At 39.1% G+C, this 22,375-nt stretch overlaps 2 protein-coding genes across 2 annotated transcripts; both read left to right on the top strand.

Annotated features, from left to right (window-relative positions):
* Positions 1-8,120: 8,120 nt before the first annotated feature.
* espnlb (espin like b) lies at positions 8,121-9,784 on the top strand. Its single transcript, XM_074649740.1, has one exon. The coding sequence runs from the start codon at positions 8,146-8,148 to the stop codon at positions 9,718-9,720; it is 1,575 nt and encodes a 524-aa protein (XP_074505841.1). The 5' UTR covers positions 8,121-8,145; the 3' UTR covers positions 9,721-9,784.
* Positions 9,785-11,423: 1,639 nt separating this feature from the next.
* On the top strand, positions 11,424-19,289 carry rab6bb (RAB6B, member RAS oncogene family b). Its single transcript, XM_074651262.1, has 8 exons — positions 11,424-11,623; positions 14,744-14,802; positions 15,463-15,516; positions 15,968-16,073; positions 16,236-16,347; positions 16,486-16,579; positions 17,008-17,074; positions 18,254-19,289. Exons 1-8 carry the CDS (start codon positions 11,554-11,556, stop codon positions 18,316-18,318), a joined length of 627 nt encoding a protein of 208 aa, XP_074507363.1. The 5' UTR covers positions 11,424-11,553; the 3' UTR covers positions 18,319-19,289.
* Positions 19,290-22,375: the final 3,086 nt, after the last annotated feature.

Raw genomic sequence — 22,375 nt, 5'->3', positions numbered from 1 at the left:
GTTTTTGCTGACAGAGCAACCTGATAAATGGATTAAGTAACATCACGATCTTCTCATGTCTGTTGCGTAACAGTTTGTACGTCTGCTCAGGGTGAACGCCTGTGTGAGACTGTTCTTCTGCGTTTGTGCAGCCCTCCATTATTGATTATGTACTCAGCTGCCGCGGGGCCAGTCAGACTAATCCCCTGATAACGGAGGCAGAAGTACTGGACTCGACACAAAGGCCCTGGGCTGAGTGAGGGGCATCCGCCTCCCATCAGGCACTGGGGTTACAGCACACTATTGACGAACAATCAGTTTGGTAAGATAACTGTAGGTCTTTTCTATGTAATGAATGTTGAATATTTAATCATGTGTTGTGTGTCTGTTTCCTCTGTCTACCTGTCTACCTGCCCTCACTGTTTGTACTGTACACAGCCATGCAGCGAGGTAAACACACTTCCAATAAATAAAGGTTGAAGACAGTAGGCGACCTTTAAAATGTTCACTGAAAGCAATTGTGAAAAAGGGAAAATGTGGAAACAGTATTAGACGACAAATTTAATTGTAGTGATTACAAACTAAAAGAAAGAATAAAAAAACGCAGCAGCGAAGTGCAGCTTGCCGCAATTATTACATTTTTCTGCAGCCATGAGGCGTGTTCATGTGTTTCAGGCGGTAAGAAATTCTTTGTAACATAAGTCAACATGTCACAGGAGTCACAGCTCTGTTTACTGATTGGCCAGGTACTCTCTGGCCGCACTTTGCCACTAAAAATTGGTCAAGAAAGTAACCCACAAGTTGCGAATGTGCGAAAACTCTTGTGAGACTCGCTGCCCAACGACCTATCCTTACCTTTACATTGCGAAGTCAATGCCTAACCTCAACCATCTTGCGAGTTTCGCAACTTGTGTGTTACCTTCTAAACCACACAACCTCAAAAGTCAAACTATCTTTTGTTTGCTTGGGGCGACCGCCCAGGTTATCCATAGACATTGCTGCCTCAGCCTCCCGAACGCGGTCGGAGGAAACAGGGAAGACACCGGCACCCGGTCAGAGACGATAACGTAACTCGCTGTAGAGCCCTGTCACTTCACAAGACACGGGAAACCTCTGTTGGTCTGGAGGAGCTGCAGCATTTATTTCTGCACAAACGTCCACTGAACATTCACTAGATATTCTCAGAGCTAAATTAACTCTCCTGCAGTGTGTAGTGTAGAGGTGGAGCGAAATAACGAGAATGAGCGCTGCGTGTGGGTGAAGGCAAGCAGGTAGGCAGAGGAGCAGAGGAGCAGAGACTCCGGCCCTGGAGACCAAAGCTACGGTCTCCCCCGTGTCCTCCGACCGCGGCCAACACTGTTTAACAGACGGGCTTCACTAGATATAACATTTTGCGGTTTTGGTACTTCCGTGTAGTTTGTTTTGGAGTCCAACAAGGAGTAGATCAAAGATGCTTGGTCACGGATGTAGAAATGTTAGCTTAGCTATGGAACTGTGCCAGTAAGGGTTGCTATAGCAACAGAATGTTCAGCTGCTGGTGGCAGAATAATTAATAATAAATAATAATAATAATATACTTAACTCCATGTTGCTCCAAAGCCAAATCTGTGTGCCACCAGAGGTCAATAGGTCGTGCAACAGGAAGCAGTGGTCAAGCAGCCGTGGATGTGGTGTTGACTGTCGTCTTGTGTCTTAAGTGTGAACACACTAGCACACACACATCTGAGCACGTGAGGAGGTGTTCAAGCACAAGCACACACACCTGCCCCAGCAGCCTACAGTATGTTGTCTCCTACATACATCCACAGAGCTATTGTCCTATACTTCCAGGTGCAGGTCACCCTATCCCACTTCTTTAATAATGCACACTAAGAAGGCCCCCCAGTCTGAGGTTTGGGTCCAGGTGATGCTGCTCCTTGGTCTGACCGTTTATTGGCTGCTCCCGAGTAAAGAGACAACACCTTCTGGATTTTCTGCCTCATTATTTATCTTTTTTCCATTATAAGTATATTTTTCTGTAATTGTTTGAAACCTATAGCATTCATCCGCTGTCATATTGTTGGTGATTCCGCAGTTTCTGGTCTATACTGTAAGTACTGCATGCATACTGTACGCATTTAGATATATATACCAGATCTTGAATGAAGAATTAGGAGATGTGGAACTTAAGGGACAAAAATGTATATATTGGCATATGATAACAAATATTTTTAATATATGTTGAGCTATTTGCCGAGTGAAAGTCTTTTTGTCTTCTACTTACTTTTTTAAAAAAAACATTTAAATAAAAATGCATATAATTATGTATTGTGTTTTTAGACGGTGACATTTTAACCTTTCTTTAACCAACAAAGCCTAACTGAGATAAAATATCATCTCTTTTTCAGTAGTGCCCTGGCAATCTTAGCAATAACAATGAGTTACAGACAAACGCATAAGAGAAACTACACAATGTTTTAATTTCAAGTATATTAAAAATAACTGTCAGTAACAGGTGGACTGAAAGCATTAGATTGGTAAATGCACTAAATACAATGCATTTAGCTTAGGCTATAAAAAATATCAAACATGTTTCAGTCACATGGGTGGAATGAAGATATTAGATGAGAAATGTACTTAACATCAGATCTGTCAAAATGATATTACTGTATGTTGAGCATAAAGCATTTAGCTATCACTAACTAGGCATCTGACTTCTTTCATTGCTTTATCTAATTGGGAGAAACACTGTAATTGTCCGTGTAGTATTTAGGCTATTGAATGGCGTGTGAGAAAGTGCTGTTTATCAGTAAGGTTACCTGAAGCAGGATATCATGTCTCTTTAAACTCTAACACACTTTCTCCTGCTCTGTGTGTGGGCTACGCTACCTTCACTGATCGGGCTCCTGTTTCACCACTTCTTGTTTCTGTTCCAAGTACTACGAGCCGTGGCCTCTTGTTCTTTTTAAACTGAGCATGTGTGGCATCAAGGGGGTCTCGGTCTCTTAGAAGATTGCTTTGAAATCGTTTACAGCTCTGTGTCACATTTCTCTCCAGGAGGGGTCCTGTTCTGCTCACGTTGTCTGGTTGATTGTTACTGTATTGTATTCTTGTTGTCATTTTCAGAAAGAGGAGCTCCTGCTGCTTTGAACGTCCGAACTGTGGATGAAAAGGGCCAACATGGAGAACAGCAAGGTGACCAATCATCAGTGCAGGGACTGAAATAACAGTAGGAGACTTTAACCCGTCAAACAGAGGTGCAACTAACATCAGTGCTGGAAAGAAGCCGTTATTAATATTACCCGCTTTTCCTGCTATGACAGGGGAAAATTTATTTAGCATCCCAAGGGGAGTATGCAAAACGTTATTTTTGGCATCAAAACCACTGTAGTTACCCTTTGCATCACTTTAGGTTTAGGCAACAAAACCACTATAGTTAGGTTTAAGAAAGAACTACATACGTAGTTGGGTTTAAAGCTACTACGTTTGTACAGTGAAAATGAAACTGATTGTTGTGAACACGGGACACAAATGCACAGCTGACCCATCCACTTCTCCTCCCGCCCGCCCTTAGTGTGTCTTTTCACGTCACCACACTCTCGGCGAATTTTCTCAGAACGTTTACTGTTGCGCGGATGCAGGGCCGGCTCTAGCCCTTTTGGTGCCCTAGGCGAAATTTGGATTTGGAGAGCCCCGTAAACAGCATCACATCAGACATCACAATGGTATTAAGACAAAAATTAAGATTTTAAAATATAAATATATAAATACTGTATTTATTAAATAAACAATTAGTCCCTGGTGTTGTTGGCTTAAAAGTGTTTGGTAAGTTTCACTACAACAAGAGTTACAGGGGTGAAAAGTGTATTTTTTTTTTCTTTCTTCTTTCTATATTTGTTTATTTGTTACCTCAATGCAGAAAATGAGGAAGGGTACCCACCGGCATTTAAATGTTTTTATTTTTTTATTTTTTTTTAAGAGGGCGACCAGCGTCCCCTACAAGGTAGTGCCCTAGGTGACCGCCTATATGGCCTATGCCTTAAGCCAGTCCTGCGTGCGGATGGGTTTACATTGTAGTTAATGGAAAGCCATCATACGGGCGCTAAAGCGGGCCTCATGCGGCGGTATCGAATGCCGATGGCCCATAACAGAAACAATGGGAACCAATGCCTTTGAGTACAACATAATTATCTGCTTAACCGATTGCACATTGTAGACTGCTGAGAGTTAAAACAAACACACACACACACACACACAAATTCTGAATACACATTTGCAGATTCATGTACACATTCACAAATCTCAGTATGGATTTAGAGATTATTTTACACAATTACAAAATCTGATTAAACACACACTGATTGAGATACAGTTACGTAACTCTCCACAGACATTTGCAAATAGTTCTGCTACAATAATGCCCCGAATACATAGGCTGCCGTAAACAAGGATGAGCAATTTAGGCACCAAAACAAAAATTAATCACTGGATCTTATTCAAGATTCAAGATTCAAGCCCTTTATTGTCATTGTATTGCAACAAAATTAGATTGTGACAATCCCATAGGTACTAATGAAAAAGATAATACAATAAAAAAAGATAATACAATATAAATATAGAAAAATATAAAAGATAATACAATATAAAAATACAATATGTATATTGATGAGATGACAGTTTTGCCAGATTATTGCACAAAGTGTCCGTCAGATAATTATATAATTATTGCACAGCATCAGATAATTATTGCAGAGTGATCAGCACATGTTATTGCACATATCCATAACAGTTGTTATATTCTCATGCCATGTAGACCTACTTTTAAAGGATCAGTTTACATAAATTACAAAATATCAACATACAAATAAAAGCACTATTTATGGAAAGTGGGAAAACAAAGTTGAACTGTCCCTTTAAGCATTGCTCACCCCTGCTGTGTGTGTGTGTGTCCCCAGCAGCCAGTGAAGGAGGTGCTCCCCCTGCCTCGCCACCCTTCCCCACTTCCTGTGACCTCTTCCTCTCTGACCCCTGCTGCCACTTCAAAGAAACACACCACAGGCTCCATGCAGAATGTTCAGGTGGCCTCGTCAGGTGATTAACAAAGACACCACATGGTTGCATTTCATTATGTACGACTGAAAGTGAACCAACACTAACCACAATACTTTACACAGAATAACTGGTACTTTTTGTTTAAACAACAAAAAGAAAGAAATATTGACTAAATTTAAAACTGAATTGTTGACGTTGGTTATGTTTGTTTACAGTGGTGACATCGTTCAGCCACCTGAAGCCTCCAGAGAGAGATCTCACCCTGATGTCCCACATGAAGTCTATCAAGTCTCTGAGGCACGCTGGCTTCACCGCCGTCTTCACCGGACAAGCGGTGAGTCAGCTGACATGACCTTCAAGATAAACATAAACTCTGTATAAAGTGCAAAAAATAACATGAAAGGTGGCTAATGATATTGCCTTCAAGATAAATGGGAATGTAATACAAAAACAAAGTGTACTGTACATGGGTAGAAAAGTAGATGTTGTGGTGTGAAGTTTGTTCTACTGCAAAAAAAATGCATCATAGTATGGGTCTTCACATTTTAAAGGCCCTGCACTACGTCCGTCAAGCCAGCTAATTAGTTGAAAACTCCCGGGGAGTCCCCAAGCTAAGCAGCCATATCAAAACAGACCACAGTGATTTTCAACATAAAAGTCATAGTTCACCCGAATACAAATTTGTATTGCCTATTTTATACATACAAGTCATTGTGGAGTACATAATCATTGGAGCTAATAACGCGATCATTTCATTATTTTGTAATAACGTAATCTTATTATTGTAATGGTCCATTAGCATATATTAAGCCATTGTTGTTTGTCAAAGTGAATAAATAATCTAAAAGTAGAAATTGTAACACTGAAATATGGAGAGATTCAATAGCATCTGTAACATCTGCACATTGACTCAAGATAGGCCTATGTTCTGTGCATAAACAAGACTATTGTATAAGTAAATAATACTATAATCCATCCATGATCGTGTCGTAACTGTCCCCAGAGTTGGTGTCAGTTGCAACATCTGACTTCTTCCATTCAAATAAATATTGTGAATGATGTGTTTTATGTAATCATCTTTTAATTGTATGGGTAACTAGCAGACGGATATAAGTTTAATATTTTAAATTTGGTTGGTCTAGTCCAAATGCTTTCTGAGTAACTGAGAGAAATGTCTCCACCTGTCTTATTTTAAAACGAATAACTCAGTAAAAGCTTCTCAAATATGCACTTGATGGCTACATACATGACACCACTCGGCATGATGAGAAATCCAAAGCTTGACATAGCTGAGCTGAGGATTGCTGAGCTATAATTGGACAGTCACTTTTTATTTTTAATATACAGTATATTTACTTAATTTTGCATGACTTTGAGGACCCACTGGTGCACAGTTGATAATCATATATGTAGTCCCTCAGAGGACATAAAGAACATCAGAAAATATACTTGTGTGAGGTTTTTATGATGGTGGATAATGCTATTTTCACAAACCTGGCTTCAGCCCTGACACTCTGACTGTCTTACATGGTTGAACGCTGACAGAAGCTTGACAGTGAGGAGCTGTTGGATGAGGTACCAATCATCGATGTGATCCTGGCTGACATTGACTCCCTGGTGCCCACTCACGATGGAGCCGGCCGCCCCATAGCAGAGTGGAAACGACAGGTGATGGTGCGGCAGCTGCAGGTCAGGCTGCAGGACGAAGAGGAACAGAGGAGACAGGTACACATTCAGCCCCTTCTCATTACCAGGGCGTCAGATATCAACGCTTTGTCACTCTTATGTGCAATGTGTGAGTCTGTAGCGATGTAAAAATGCTCTGATGCTATAGCAAGGCTACCAAGACTCAGGTAAACAGATTTAACTTATAGCAAAATGACATGTAAAGTACAAGATGTACAGACTTTCCACAAAGAAACAATCAGGCGTCTGTCATAGAGCAAAAATCTCACTCAAATCCAAAATATGAAGAAGTTGCAAAAGACACAAGAGACACCTCGAAGTACAACAGAACCTAATGAGAAACATAAGAAAAGAAATTTGGTTCATGAAATTCCGTTTGCATGTTTTGTTACTATTTTTACCAGTAGTGTTGATGGTTGATAAAGTAAAATCAGTTTAATTGTTTCATTTTTCAGTCCATAAATTTAAAAAGTCTCAATTCCAAACAAAACCATTTGCATTTTGTACTGAAAAAAACTAAATGTCAGCACAGTCTGACTTGTGAATAAAAGCTTTGTATATTGTACATATTTTGTTCTCTTTAAGGAAAAATGCTTTTTGAATATAGTGTATGATTTTGTTAAAGGAATAGTTCAACATTTCGGGAAATACACTTATCTGCTTTCTTGTCAAGAGTTAGATGAGAAGACACACATGCTATGTTATTTCTTGGCTGAAGAGAACTGACTTCCTGAAGCGATCATTGTGAGGTTGGAAATTACTGCACCCAGCCAAGAAATAGTCCGGTATATAACCCCCTTTAACACCGCAACATGACGTTTTTACACTTGGTTTTTGTACACATTAATCAAACAAGATGTAACTTGTTAATTAGTAATCTTTAGAGGTGCTGATAGGTAGATTTACTGTGCATTCCAATACCCATACTACCATACTATTTAGTACCAGAAAAAGATTTAGTATATCCCAATATGTCAAATGCAGTATGCCAAAAATACCAGGATGTCCCATTACATCCGGTCACATATTGCAGTATGCAAGCCAGCATGCTTTTCTGGCTATTCTGACCCATAATCCTCTGCGCAGCACATACATGAGCAAGAGGGTCAAAGTTCAAGGTGCAATGTCATGAAGAAGTAGTATGTCCCAATTGTATGCATACTGCATGCAACAGTACGTACTTTGTAACGGCAACTGCAGAAAAAGTATGCGATTTGAAACGTAGCCTTACCTTTGGACAGAGCCAGCTGTTTCCCCCTGTTTACAGTCTTTGTGCTAAGCTAAGCTAACTGGCTGCTGGCTGGAGCTTCGCATTGAATGGACAAACATGAGAGTTGTATCCATTTTCTAATTTAACTTTTCGGCAAGAAAGTGAATAATTTAAAATGTGAAATTGACAAAATCATCTCTCAGGATAGTTTGCTAAAATCATGGTCCCTCTAACAGGATATGAGTACTGACTACTCTCCAGAGGACAGCTGGAAGTACTCCCATGCCCACAACGCAGTCTTGGGGCCCTTTGGTGAGCTCCTAACCGAGGACGACCTCGTGTACCTGCAGCAGCAGATCGAGACTGTTTCCCTGCAGAAGCGCTGCCAGGCCTACGAGCTGGAGCTGACCAGGCTGACGGAGGAGCTGAGGGCCATTTTACCCGATCCAATCGTAAACATCTCCCTTAACCAAGAGGTCCTACAGGAGATGGACGCAGAGGGGAAAAAGCACCTGACTTTACCAGGGTGGTGCAACCGTGTCTCAGAGATTGTTAAGAGTATGTCGCTGCTGGTGGCTAATCTGACGCAAACCACAGAAGAAGGGGGTGAGAGGAAGGTAGTGGAAGGCATGATGGAGGACATGAAGGGTTTGCAGGGAGTAAATAATAGTTCAGGAATAGATTTAGGTTCAGATCAACAGGGCCAAGAGACAGTGCCAGCACACGGTGAGACCTCTAGTGGATGTAGGATTCCTCATATAGGGATGGCGTCCGCTTTTAGCCATCGTCTGGAGACCAACAGCTACAGCAGAGCACGCAGGGAGAGGGTGGAAAGGGAGATCCAACAGTCTGGGGTGTCGGTCAGAAACCTCAGATCAAACTTTGAAGGTCAGATTGGTAGTATTTATCCCTTCGCTGGGGTCGTGAAAGGAGGCCAGGGAGTGTTTGGATCTTCAGGCGTAAACAACCAGCATTCCAACACAGGCCTCAGCTGTGATCCTCCTAAAAAACTCATCCCCGTGATAGAGACTACCAGCTTAAGGAAAGAGCGTATAGTGGTGCTGTTCCTGAGCCATTGGAAGAAATCTGCATATGCTATTTCAGTGAGAGCAGCGAGGCAGAGGCAGGGACAGGAAGCACTGTCAGGGAGAGTGACGGGAGCATCGCCCCGACAGAAAATCCCCTCCATGTTTCAATTCTGCCAACAACGAGGCGCTGTGGACAAGATGCTAAATTCCTGGAGGAGTAAACCAGTGCTCAAAGATGCACAGAAGTCCTGTTTGTCCTCACAAAATCCACCACCTCGAATCACCTTCTCCCCAGAGCAATTCCTACCGGACGTGGATGGTGTCGCAGCGACCCACGACAGCTTGACCCTTGACCTCTTCATGCTGGGATACTTCCACATCTTAGAGCAAGAGCTGTCGCCTGAGGAGAGGAAGATGAGGCATCTACTCTGCTTCGAAGTCTTTGACCACGTTGGCAGTTTCTCCTGGGAGATGGTGAGGAACTTCCACAAGGCCGTTCTCCAGGAAATCCAGGCCGGGAGTCGACAGTGGAGCGACGGCTTCGAGGACATCAAAGTTCGCTTCTTTGGGGACTCGAGACCATGCCGCTGTCCATCACCGTCACCATCATTGTTGTCAGATTCCAGACTCGTACCCAAAGTTATAGTTCAAACTGCGACTCCCGATGAGTGTGGCAGTGACACGAACTTCTCTTGTTTCAACAACGAAGACATTTGTAAATATATTGACCGTAGCTTTGCTTTCTGGAAAGAGAAGGAGGCGGAGCTGTTTGATTTTGAACATTAGTGTTAAGGTTCACGTTGACTTTTTTGTACGAAATGATGACATGTTAGTGTGTTTATTTTGGTAAAGTGACGGGAGCTGAATAAAATTCGGTTTAGAATGCATTATTGACCCCATTATTACGGCAAACTTAATTGATAATTACAGTAATTAGTTGATTACTGACAAACAAAGGCCTCCAAGTTATGCATTCAATTATCCTTTACATCCATTTTCTGCAAACACAAAATTATCCTTACATTTAAATAAGCTTTTTGGAATCATTTTTTACAATTCAATGACTGCATTAAGATCTGAGAGGATTCTTATCATTTGTTAGCGCTCTATTGCCACTTCAAGGAGTCAATTTGCTAATCATGTTAAGTACTACTAAACATGTGAAATCACTTAGCTCTGTTCCCTTATGCAATCATGGGTTGACCTGCATACCAACTGGGGGCTTGGAGTTTAAAAGTTGGGGGGATTTACCAGGCAGAGAGGATCTAATGAAAGATGCCTCCAGGTTGCATCATGGGAAGTGTAGGATCCAGGGTCTTCCTGAAGTTTGACTCATACCAGGGACTAAAAGTCAGGATTTCACGGCCACTGCTGCATCAGTTTTGACCCGTTCTTGTTTTAACCTGCCTCCCTTGAGACCCCTAACTTAATGGACATCTAATATCCAGGGTAGCTGGAATGCCCCTTTAAATCCTCACACATTCAGTTGTTGGTTGTTTAAAGGGGCTCTATGTAAGAATCAGAAATTGCTTACTAAGAGACAACAACAACAACAAATCAGTAAGATAATGTAAAAGAAAGGTGAAAAACAGCTATATAATGTATCTTTAAACAATAAATTAACTGTAAAATACTGTGAAATTAATTTAAAAAAAACAGTTCAAACTGTATTTTTCATTAACAGTACAAAGCTGTAAATTTCAGCGACAGTATAATAATGTTAATTTTACAGTAATATAAAGGCAACCCTGCTGCCAATTCTTTACTGTTATTTTACTGGGAAATTCTTAACAGAGTTAGTTTCCCATTATTGACATGTTTATCGCCTTACATTTCTGAGAACATTCCACCACTGGTTTTACTTTACTTTATCACTGTAATGAGCCTTAATGTCAGAGTCATGAATGTGTTTTATTCTCTTCTATCTTCCATCACAGTTTCTTTACGTTTCCTATAGAAAGGTGACGGATTTGAAATAGGTGAGGTCGCCCATGCACACTTGCTCCTCTAAAGTGACATCTTCAAATTGTCCGAACAACAGTCTAAAATATATTCAGTTCACTATCATATGTGACAAAGAAAAGCTACAAGCCTCACATTTCAGAAGCTGGAACAAGAATATGTTTGGTATTTTTTTCTGTGAATATTAACCTAAAAAATTTGTTGCAGATACATTTTCTGTTGATCGACTAATAAAATAATTTGTCATTTCTGTATGCATTATATAGCTGTAAATATAGAGGAGTAAAAACTACAATATTTATCTTAGAAATAGGATGTAGGTATAGCATTAAAAAAAGTACACTTGAATAAATGTACTTTCCACCACTTGTTTTACTTTACTTAATCACTGTAATGAGCATTTATGTCAGAGTCACGAATGTTTTTATTATCTTCTATCCTCCATCACAGTTTCTTTACGTTTCCTATAGATAAAGGTGACGGATTTGAAATAGGTGAGGTCGCGCATGCGCACTGGCCCCTCTAAAACTGACAGGAGGATGCTGAGCTGCATTCCCATCATCATTCAGTGAGGAGAGGAGGATCCACAACGGAGGAGGAGACGCAGAGCGATAAGAACATATAAAATAATCCAAGTTGAGCTCTTTATCTGCAGCCATGTCAGCTGGAGGAGATTTGGGGAACCCCCTGAGGAAATTTAAACTGGTGTTTTTGGGAGAGCAGAGCGGTGAGTCAGATGTTTTGGGAGGTTTTTCATGTTATCCAGCTCACCCTATAATAATGCTAAACATGTAGAAGGCCATGCATGTAATCCATGTTTTTTAAAGTTTCAGCTGAATCAAGAGGATGTGGCTGGCTGCTTTAAGGCTAATTTGACGCACATGAACCTTTTTTGGCACAATGACTGTAAAAAATCTGAGGAAGAAAAAAAAAAACGCATGTAAATTGCACCCTTTGGATTAAATATCACGATAAAATAATTGAATATCGTATGAGGATTGTTTAGCTGTCGTCCTATTTCGCATCCTAGCAGGGCGATATAGGGGATGTTTTGATGTGCTGCAGTGACCGACAAAAATATGCTGTTTTCATTCAGATAATTCATTCCCACCACATCTGCTTATTTATAACACCAACAATCCTTTATTCTATTACATGATAAGTGTGTCGTCTTTTCCTCAAACCACTCGTGTTTTTTTTAATTTATTTAGAGAAGATAATAAACAGTTCCCCCATGTGTCAGTTCGGGACACACCCTAGGCTGCTGATGTCTGTAGCATCTCTAAAACCTCGCAGTCTCCAGCTCCATCCCATAAATAATACAATAAAAAACACAACATTATACTATTTGTTCAATAAGCCATCTATTCAGGGTGGGGATGAATGTGTGTGATTTGATGTTTGATGTGATGGCACAAATTTGGGAGGTGCTGATCGATAATGGTTCAGCTCTGTAAAAGATGAATACTGGATACGTGTTCAGACATCAGACATCCAGAGTGGCAGCAAGCAGCAGCACATCCCATCAAATACAGCAGCACAATGCTCATTATTACACCTAATATTGTGATTGTGATGCTCCAGTATGTGTTTGTGTGTGTCTGTGTGTGTGTGTGTGTGTGTGTGTGTCGACTACAAGCCTTCCCTGTGTGTGTTTGTGTGGCCTGCACTGCAATGTTGCTGTTGCTGTCCATGGTGCTGAATGGAGGCCTGGTGTGGCCACTGCCCATCTGCTGGCTGGCTTCAGAACTATACTGCTGCTGTCTGCATACAGAGACTCTGCATGAGAGAGGGAGAGATCAGGGCCTGCTGGACAAGTCCAGTCCTCTCACTCATGATGTGTAGATGGGATGTTAAAGATGGTTTTAAATAAGATTCCAGCTCTCTTAACTGTAGACTCACCTTGATCCTTATGAGGAGTCACCATCCGGCTTGTGAACACTGCTAAATATGTTTTGTATGTGTCTGCTTAAGGATGGCCTTGTGCATTTTTTGGCACAACTTGTTTTCCCTAATTGTTCTTTAATAGCATCACAATGAAAGAATAGAGAATAAAGCTGAAACAATTATTCTAGGGCTGCAACTAACGGTATTTTCATTGTCGATTTTCTTGATTAATCGATTAGTCGTTTGGTTTATAAAATGTCGGTTAAAAATGTGGATCAGTGTTTCCCAAAGGCCCAAGATGACGTCCTCAAATGTCTTGTTTTTTGTCCACAACTCAAAGATATTCAGTTTACTGTCATAGAGGAGTAAAGAAACCAGAAAATATTCACATTTAAGAAGCTGGAATCAGAGAATTTTTACTCTCTTTCTTAAAAACATAATCAAACCGATTATCAAAATAGTTGCCGATAATTTAATAGTTGACAACTAATTGATTAAGTGTTGCAGCTCTATGTTAGTCCATCAATCGATCAGTTGGTGAACAGAAAATGAATCAACAACTGTTTTGTAATTTCAATATATATACATTTATATTTATAGGTACAAGTATGTATATATATGTATATATTTATAGCCTAATCTGGTTTGCATTGTGCCTACGTAGATGGGCCTTTATACAAATACCCAAAACTAAACAAGAAAATACAGCACAAAACACTAGAGCTGCAACGATTATTCAATTAGTTCTAACTATTAAATTAATCACCAACTATTTTGATAATCGATTCATCAGTTTGAATAATGTTTCAAGAAAAAAAAGTCTAAATTCTCTGATTCCAGCTTCTTAAATGTGAATATTTTCTGGTTTCTTTACTCCTCTATGACAGTAAACTGAATACCTTTGAGTTGTGAAACAAACAATTAATCAATTAATCGAGAAAATAATGGACGGATTAATCAATAATGAAAATAATCATTAGTTGCAGACCTACAAAACAGGCCAAATTATACAATGAAGATACTAATAAAAGTAATTTGATAATCAATGAATCATTCAAATCATTAAATTGAGCAAAACTGTCAAATGTTTTGAAGGATTTCTGCTTTTCTCTGTTTCATATCACTGTAAACGTTTCACTGTTGATCAGACTAAACAATACATTTGAACCTCGGACCACTTTTAACCGGCATTTTTCACAATTTCTCGACACATCATAGACTAAATGATTAATCGACTAATGAACATGATTTGTGTTGCAGCCCTAATAAGCTTCACTAGTTAGTTTCCCATTATTGACATGTTTATCGCCTTACATTTCTGAGAGCATAAGGTACGTTTACACATCTGCATGAAAAATGAAGTTGTTTTGGGAAAACTATTGATGCTTTCACTAAATCAATGACAGATACTGATGTTAATCCAGTTCTATAGCTTTTAAATCTATATTTTACGTGTCTGTTCATGCCCTTTATAACAGAAAATGTAGAATAATAATGTTGTTTACTTTACAATGAAATGTTTTTTGTTGTCTGGTAAGGAAAAAACAGATGTTATCATTAATGAAATTAAGCAGATTTGTGGTATATTTTTAGGATTTTTTTTTTTTTTTCATACTTGGAAGATGTTGTCTTGTGAGGACAGTTGTAATCTGAATTATCATGCAGATTTTGTTCTAAGGTACATGAGATGGTTTATGGTTTTTCTTTTAATGGTTTCTACTCTTTAATAGTTAGATAGTGATGGTTACAGTGGCAGTGGTTGTATGTTATATTGTGACTGTCATCTCCTGTCATTTCGTCACGCTAAGGAACACAATGGACTCACATTTTCATATTATTATGTTGAAATTATTCAGGAAATTGTGTATTTGTGCACTTAGGAGATTATTTGGGCTTCTTTACGATCCGAACGAAACGAACACCTAACCAACTAAAAACCAACCTCTGTTCTCTCTTCTAGTGGGGAAAACATCTCTCATCACTAGATTCATGTATGACAGTTTCGACAACACGTATCAGGTGAGACTCGAACCAGACCCAGAACCAAAAACATCAGATAACATAGAAACTTATAGCGTGATATGATGACTGGCTATGGTCAATAACTGTACTTAGAAGTATAAACTATATTTCTACATGTATTGCCATATTTTATAAACATTTTTTAACTAATTGTCCTCCGATGTTATTTGAATAAATGGAATGATGGGACTAATCACACTGTAGGTCTACAATATATCAACCGTTCTGTATTGGCTGATTAACAACTGTACAATGTTAAATTTATGTTATTTTTTGGCCAAAAATGCTCGCTTGATGTGCAAATTACAAATCAGGGTCCAGATAAAATCATTTGAATGTTGTCAGTGCAGTCATCAAAAGGAGATATTAGGCTCTTAAACAGAAAATACTGATTATTCTGTCCTCTTGCCTTTCTTAGAAGTTAGGTGCATAACAAGTCTGAATGATTGAGCCCTGAGGGCAATACAAAGGAAATTAGTTTTTCAGTCTGATTCAATTTCAGTCCTTATTGGCTGTTTTTTTTTTTTGTTAACTTAACAGCTTTTTGTGTTTTCCTTCATTTAAACAACGGTCAATCTGTTAGGAACAACAGATGGCGCAGAGGACATTTCAATTCTGATGATTTTTCCTCCATCTTTTGTTCTTTCTCCACCACAGGCGACCATTGGAATAGACTTCCTATCAAAGACAATGTACCTGGAAGACCGAACAGTAGGAAGCTTTGATTGTCATTTGATATTCACATGTAGTTACGCATGTAAAGATGAATTCATGTATTTGTACTCGAGTCATTTTAACCTTAGTAAGAAATGTCCTAATTTCCACTCTGGTTTCACTAATCTTTGATTTGATGTGCTTAATTACGTCTCTCCTCACAGACTAACGCGATCATCTTAAGGTTATTTTCTGCTCGTAATAGCTTTGGCTTTTCTAGCCACTAAGAATTCAAAGCCTGTCCTGTGGATCATCTACTTTAGCTAGTATTAATACTATTTCTTTGTCAGGATATTATGCTCTGTCAGCCTGCACACAAGCTGATATTGGCTTATCCCTTTGGATGTGTACTTACAAGGCCTTACGTAGTCTGTGTGTCGTATGGTGGCTGATGTTGAAACAGCTGCTGGAGGTGTGTGTGTTTATGTGTGCGTGTGTGTAAATGCAGGTAAGGCTGCAGCTGTGGGATACTGCTGGACAGGAGCGTTTCAGGAGTCTCATCCCCAGCTACATTCGAGACTCTACAGTAGCTGTGGTCGTCTATGACATCACAAGTGAGCTGCTAATATATCTATGAGCATGTATGCATTGTACTGTATGTTTTAATCTGTCTTTCTGTATGAAACACATAACAACACAGTAAAGAAGCTCTATTTGTAGATGGGAATTTAACACAAAAAAAGACTGGATTTAGAATAAGATTCTGGTCTCTGCAGATGTGAACTCATTCCAGCAGACCTGCAAATGGATCGATGATGTCAGGACAGAGAGAGGAAGTGATGTCATCATCATGCTGGTTGGCAACAAAACAGACCTGGAAGAGAAGAGGTGAGTTAATGTAGTCATTCATGTGAAGACGTTGTGTTAACTGAGCAGAAAGCGTGCCGTTAAACGCAACATGTCAGCACTGAAATATAAATGATGCTTCGTCGTCGTGACGCTGAGTCTGACCTGATTTTCCTGCAGGCAAATCATGATCGAGGAAGGAGAGCAGAGAGCCAAAGAGCTGAACGTCATGTTCATCGAGACCAGTGCCAAGACAGGCTGCAATGTCAAACAGGTGATCCCTGCAGTTTCACCATATTTCCCAGCATTTTGGGCGTCAGTTGCTCGCAGCTTTTCTGCTATTCCTGTTGTCCCTCCAAGGTGATCGAATCACCAACGTGAATAGATACAATTCTATGTGGAAAAAAAGTGGTGGATAGTGTGCACACTGAACATTGCAATCTTCAAAAAAACAGTGCTGGAATGTAAATTAGTTCTTAATTAGGAGATGAAATGATTTACTCTATACATAAAAAAACATAATATTTTCAAAAGGGGTCTGTAGTCCATACAGGACAGCACATTTTCAACCCTCCTACTCTTGCATGCTCTCCCCCTATTTTCCTCCCCTATGTACATCTTCTTTTCATCTTTCCTGATCCCTATCTCTTCCTCCTCTCCTCTCATCTCCACCCTCCTCCTCCTCCTCTTCTCTCCTCCTAGCTGTTTCGTCGGGTTGCAGCAGCCCTACCTGGAATGGAAAGCTTGGACGACGCAAATCCTGAAGGCAGTATCCTTTACAGCCGCTGTGACTCACTGTGCCGAGAGCCACACGGCCAAGAAATAGGCAGCTTTATTTTTAATCTCTTAGTGGTTGTTGGCGCTAGTACAAACAGACCGCCCAGCCTACTGTCTACTGAGGCATCAGCCATTAAACCTTTTATGCTTAATAGAGAGGAAATGCATGGAGCCAGGAAGGTAGTGCAGGTATAGCACCACGTAGTGGTCGTTTGGGAAGTGACAATGATACACTGAGGATGTGTGATGGAGGATGGACGAGGGACTGATTGAAAAGACAATAAATGTATATTCTATTCCTCTACCTGTTTTACAATTTAAAGATTCAGCTAGCATTGAACTTGAGATTTCAGCCCCAAAATTACAGTATTACCATTTAGTACATATGGGGTATCAATAAAATACTTACTGGGCACCACTATATGTGCAAGGAAAGAGCTTATAGGGAATAAGAGGGTAACAACATTGTGTTTAAGGACTAGAAATAAATTACTGTAAGTATTTTTTTAAATGACTGATTATCTATTTAATAGTTACGGCTTGCAATAATATTATTATCGGATAAGATCAAATAAGATACGATAAGATAATCTTTTGTTAGTCCCACAGCGGAGAAATTTGCAGTGTTACAGTAGCAAGTAAAAAACAGACCAAGATATAATAAATGAGTAAGTAAACAATAAAGATATAATAATAAGTAAACAGTAAGTAAAAAAATATAAAATATATACAAATATAGTAGTAAAAAATATAGTAGTAGAACAAAAAGAATGGGTAAATGGATGACATTGTTAACATTGCAAAATAAAACAATACAGTGCTATTATTATTATTACTATTGTGAGCATTAGTGATGATTAGGAGCAAAATATTAGGCTAAGTTGTGGATATAGAATAGTGTGTATAATTTTTTTTACGGGATGATGAAATATACAGTATTATACAGTAAATATGCAGTGAAATATACTACAGTAATGTCGTTTTTGGATCCAATGTAAGATCCATCTGACAATCAAAACTTGTTTTAGTGCCCAGCAAGTATTTCATTGGTTACCTGTATGTACAAAATATTGACACTGTAACTGGCTGTAGTTTAAAGCATTACCCATTTTACTGTGACATGTCATAATATTTGACCACCTGACTTTTTCCTTAACTGGAGAATTCCCAGTGATCGACATCAAGCTGGACAAACCGGCAGAGCCCACTGTTCCCGAGGGCGGGTGCTCATGTTAATGCAGAGCTGAAATCGGACAGCTCCCTTCACACCATAGGCTTGTTGTGTTGCTTACTACTGGTTAGCTTCCAGTTGACTTCTCTAATTGGATATAGGATGCGGGCCTTGTATCTGATTGGACAAATCAAATGTTATCTTTCAGTCTTGTTCAGTTGTAAAATATTGTATACTTTGTCAATATGTAAGTGACTGGAGGAGAAAAGGGAAAAAAACAAACCAACCAAATGTTGAAATGAAAACGAACAAAAAACAGTTTTGGAAAAATGAAAAAGGAGAAAAACGGGACAACCAACGGAATTCTTTTCGCTGTTATGTTTTGTATTTTTTATATATAAAAAGGGAAAGCACCAAAAATGATGCCTAAACATAGAGGGAGAAACAGTGGAGGGATCGGCCATTTTTCTAGATGGCCGAACACGTCTGAATGTCTGCAGCACGCATGCACGTTGATCTGATCTTTGACCTTTGACCTTTGGCCTGCCCTCCAGGGTCTCCGCACTCTGGAAGGAGGTCTCTCTTAGAATGTTTTATAGCATCTCTCTATAGCATCTCATGACAAAATGTATCTCATTTGATATTCCCACAAGAGTCAACTTTCAGTAGGTTCACCTAACAGTAGCTGTGAAAATGTGGCACTCTATCTCTCTATGGGTTTAACTTTTATAGAACAAACTGTACTGTGGTTAAAAAAAAAAAGAAGTAATAAAAAGACAACTTACTATCACAACTCCCCCTCCCTCCAACCGCTCCTCTCCCTTTCCTCCTTTCCTTTCCTCGAACCCTCTCTCCTTCCCAGTCTCCCCATCCCTTCATCCCGGTAATACACATATAACGATCCACTGTAATGCACTGCACTGTATATAATAATGTAATATGTATGTTGTGAACGTCCCTCTGTAGAAGTGGTCCTTGTTCACCAGTATGAATAATGTAATAATGTTTAATGATTAATAAATTACAGATTAAAGGGCTTCACTCTCCTAACCATCAACATTTACCTGGTAGCCAAATGGTCTACTCTATTTAATCTTGGGTTTTATTTCTGGTTTTACGTCTTGAAAAATCTTAATTATACACACATCTCATAGGTGCGAGGCTATCAGTACAGCATCAGTGAAGAAAAAGGTAATGCCTGCACACTTCTCCATGCCACAGTATATTTATTGACTACGTTTCGATTCTGTTTGGATCTTCGTCAGGTCAAAGTGTTTGAAAAACTGGAAAACCACACCTATAATTATGCATAAAGTGCACCAATAGCCAATAGGTTTTACTTCTTACACACAGTTTTACTGTAGCATTTACAATCAACAACAAGAAGAGGCCAGACTTTAGTGAGATTTCACACAAGCAGGTTTTTATGTCTTTAAAGAGTAAGTATGTAATTTAATGTTTTACTGCTAAATGAGAAAATGTTAAATAGGCTCTTTTTAGTAAAGATTTTCTCTGGCAACACATAATTTCATAAGGTGCATGTTTCAAATGTCTTCACACCTCATTTTAATATCTTTGAGTAATGTCACACAACAAGAGGCAATGGCAAAGCGTGGTAATTAAAAATTAAAAGCCTATAATCCTGTATTAATGCATGACATAAAACATTCTCAATTACTGCTGTTATTTATCATTATTATACAATTTATGGTCAGTTATAATATTTTTTTAAATGATTATTATTTTAATTGGGCTTGGCTAAGAGGGGATAGCCTCATGCCCACAATGTCAATTACCCCTAGTGTGGGAAGACAACAGTGCGCATACCCAAAGAACTGCAATTTGATTGGCTGTTTGCTAAGTACTGTTATAGTCAGGTGTTAATTGAAATAATCAGAGTAGAGTGGTTGTCCAGCTAACTCCAGCTAACTGCTAGCTTGTCAGACAAGAGAAGACACTTATTTCTTCGAGTCTTCTTGGACGTGCTCGGCAGAGCAAACAGCTAACTTAACGTCACCCAAACGGACAGCACATATGTTACAGGAATTGTGGAGAACAGGTATGTGCTCAGTTGGATCATCACCTGTGTTAAATGTGAAATAGCTCATTATGTGAAATTGTAAAATTTGCATCTGTCCAATAGTTGTATAAAGAGCCGAAACTCCGCTGTTTTTTTGACAACAGCTGCTGCCGCCATTTTGGACTGAAAACGCTTATTATATTTATAATAGTTTATTGTTCAACACAGGCCATTTCGGTAGACTATGACAATATCATAGAAATTATTTTTGTTTTACATTTGTACGGGACTATTTAGGCGGACGTTTTACTGCCGTCCGGGTAGCCGCTTTCAGTCCAAAATGGCGGATGTGTAGCTTTGCTGCTGGGTGCTCCACCATTTTATCTACCACAAAACGCTATGACGAATGTAAGCTAGCATTAGCTACTTTTTTTCAGAGCTTACTTACAGCTTCTTTTTACATTAAGTGATGAGTCCCGAGGGAACGCTTAGCAAATATGAATGATTGGTCACTTAAAAATCCAAGATGGCGGCCATTTTTCAAGATGGTCGCCAAATTGACCTGCCGATAATGGTTTCTCTCTTAGAAATTCATCTACTTGGTCGAGTAGGGGATCAGTAGTCCAAAGTTTCCCTCCCTGAATGGCCGGATAAGCAGGAATAAGACCAGCTCCATATCCAACACCAGGTGCTAGAACTGGAACTGTGAACTCTCAAGCCGCAAAACCCAGAAAGCAAAGACTCAGCGGACGGCCAGAAAGTAAGAAAAAACTTATTGTAGGATGTTAAAGCTGTTAATATTACATTGAGCATGCCAGAAAACATATAATTTGACACCAAGATCACTCAAATCGACCAAGTAGATGAATTTCTATGAGATAAATCATTATCAGCAGGTCAATCTGGCGGCCATCTTGAAAAATGGCCGCTATCTTGGATTTTCAAGTGCCCAATGGTTTATATTTGCTTAGTGACCCCTCGGCAATCATCATGCCAAATTTGGTGCTTGTATCACTACTGGCATGATTTGATTGAAAAATGGATGTTATCTGCTCCACTATATGTTGAAACGCTTTAGCTAAAGAAACGGAGACTATTTAACATTTTGGAAAGTAAACTTGTTTTACTGTCTTGGCAAGAGTTAGACGAGAAGGTCAATACCACTCTGGTTATTTAATGAAGCTGGAGCCTGGAGATGGTTAGCTTAAAATATGGTTAGCAAAAAATAGTCCAGCAGATGTGCAAATTAGTGTATTTGCACATCTGACATCTGACATTTAAATGAGCCACATTTACCTGACATATTAGAGCATATAAGCACGTGTTTTATGTTGAAATGTTCATCCTGAAGAAACAGAGACAGTTAAAGTGCAAGAGAAGTGTCTGAAAAAGAGTGCTATGTCAACATTGGGTTACCACATAAATTGCATATTGGTAATAATAACTTTCATCAATAGTAACCATTAAACACAATATGGTTGGATTTTGTTGCAAAAGGTTCTTTTGTGGTTCCTTATTGAACTTTTTTATACAGTGTTGCCAGGCTTGACTCACAAAAGAACCCGCCTAATCATCATAGAGGTAGCAAGAAGAAAAATAACCTGTTCTATGGTCTCTAGTCTCCTTTTAGCAGTCAGTATTAGGCAAACTCAAATCCAGTTACAATAATGAAAAAAATATAATAGAAGAATATATAATCCTTAGGCTAGTCGATGTAACATAACTTTTATTCTTACACTCATATGAATAGATGTGAGCCTTTTTCATGTCTTTTATCACAGAGCTATGATCGAATAATAATAATTGGAAGAGGAAAATAATTTCTAAACAACTAAAACATAACATTTGGTTTTGATGGAATAAGTTATGAGTCACTGCGTATCGAGCTGAGCCTACTGTGTCACAATCATACTCCTGGAATGAGAGGAGGGAGCGATTTATTGGAATATGGCCTAAATTATATCAAAAGTAGCCCTAATTATCCGAATTTCTAATCGCCCAATTAAATAAAAAGTAGCTGAGCGGGGTGGAAAACTGGCAACACTGTTTTTATTAGTCTTTTTAAGACTGTTCTTTATTCAGTGAGAAAAAAGATACACGGT

This window comes from Sebastes fasciatus, chromosome 11 (assembly GCF_043250625.1).
Source record: "Sebastes fasciatus isolate fSebFas1 chromosome 11, fSebFas1.pri, whole genome shotgun sequence".
Taxonomy (NCBI): domain Eukaryota; kingdom Metazoa; phylum Chordata; class Actinopteri; order Perciformes; family Sebastidae; genus Sebastes; species Sebastes fasciatus.
Note: the sequence above shows the minus strand (reverse complement) of the source record. Positions and strands in the feature narration are given on the sequence as shown.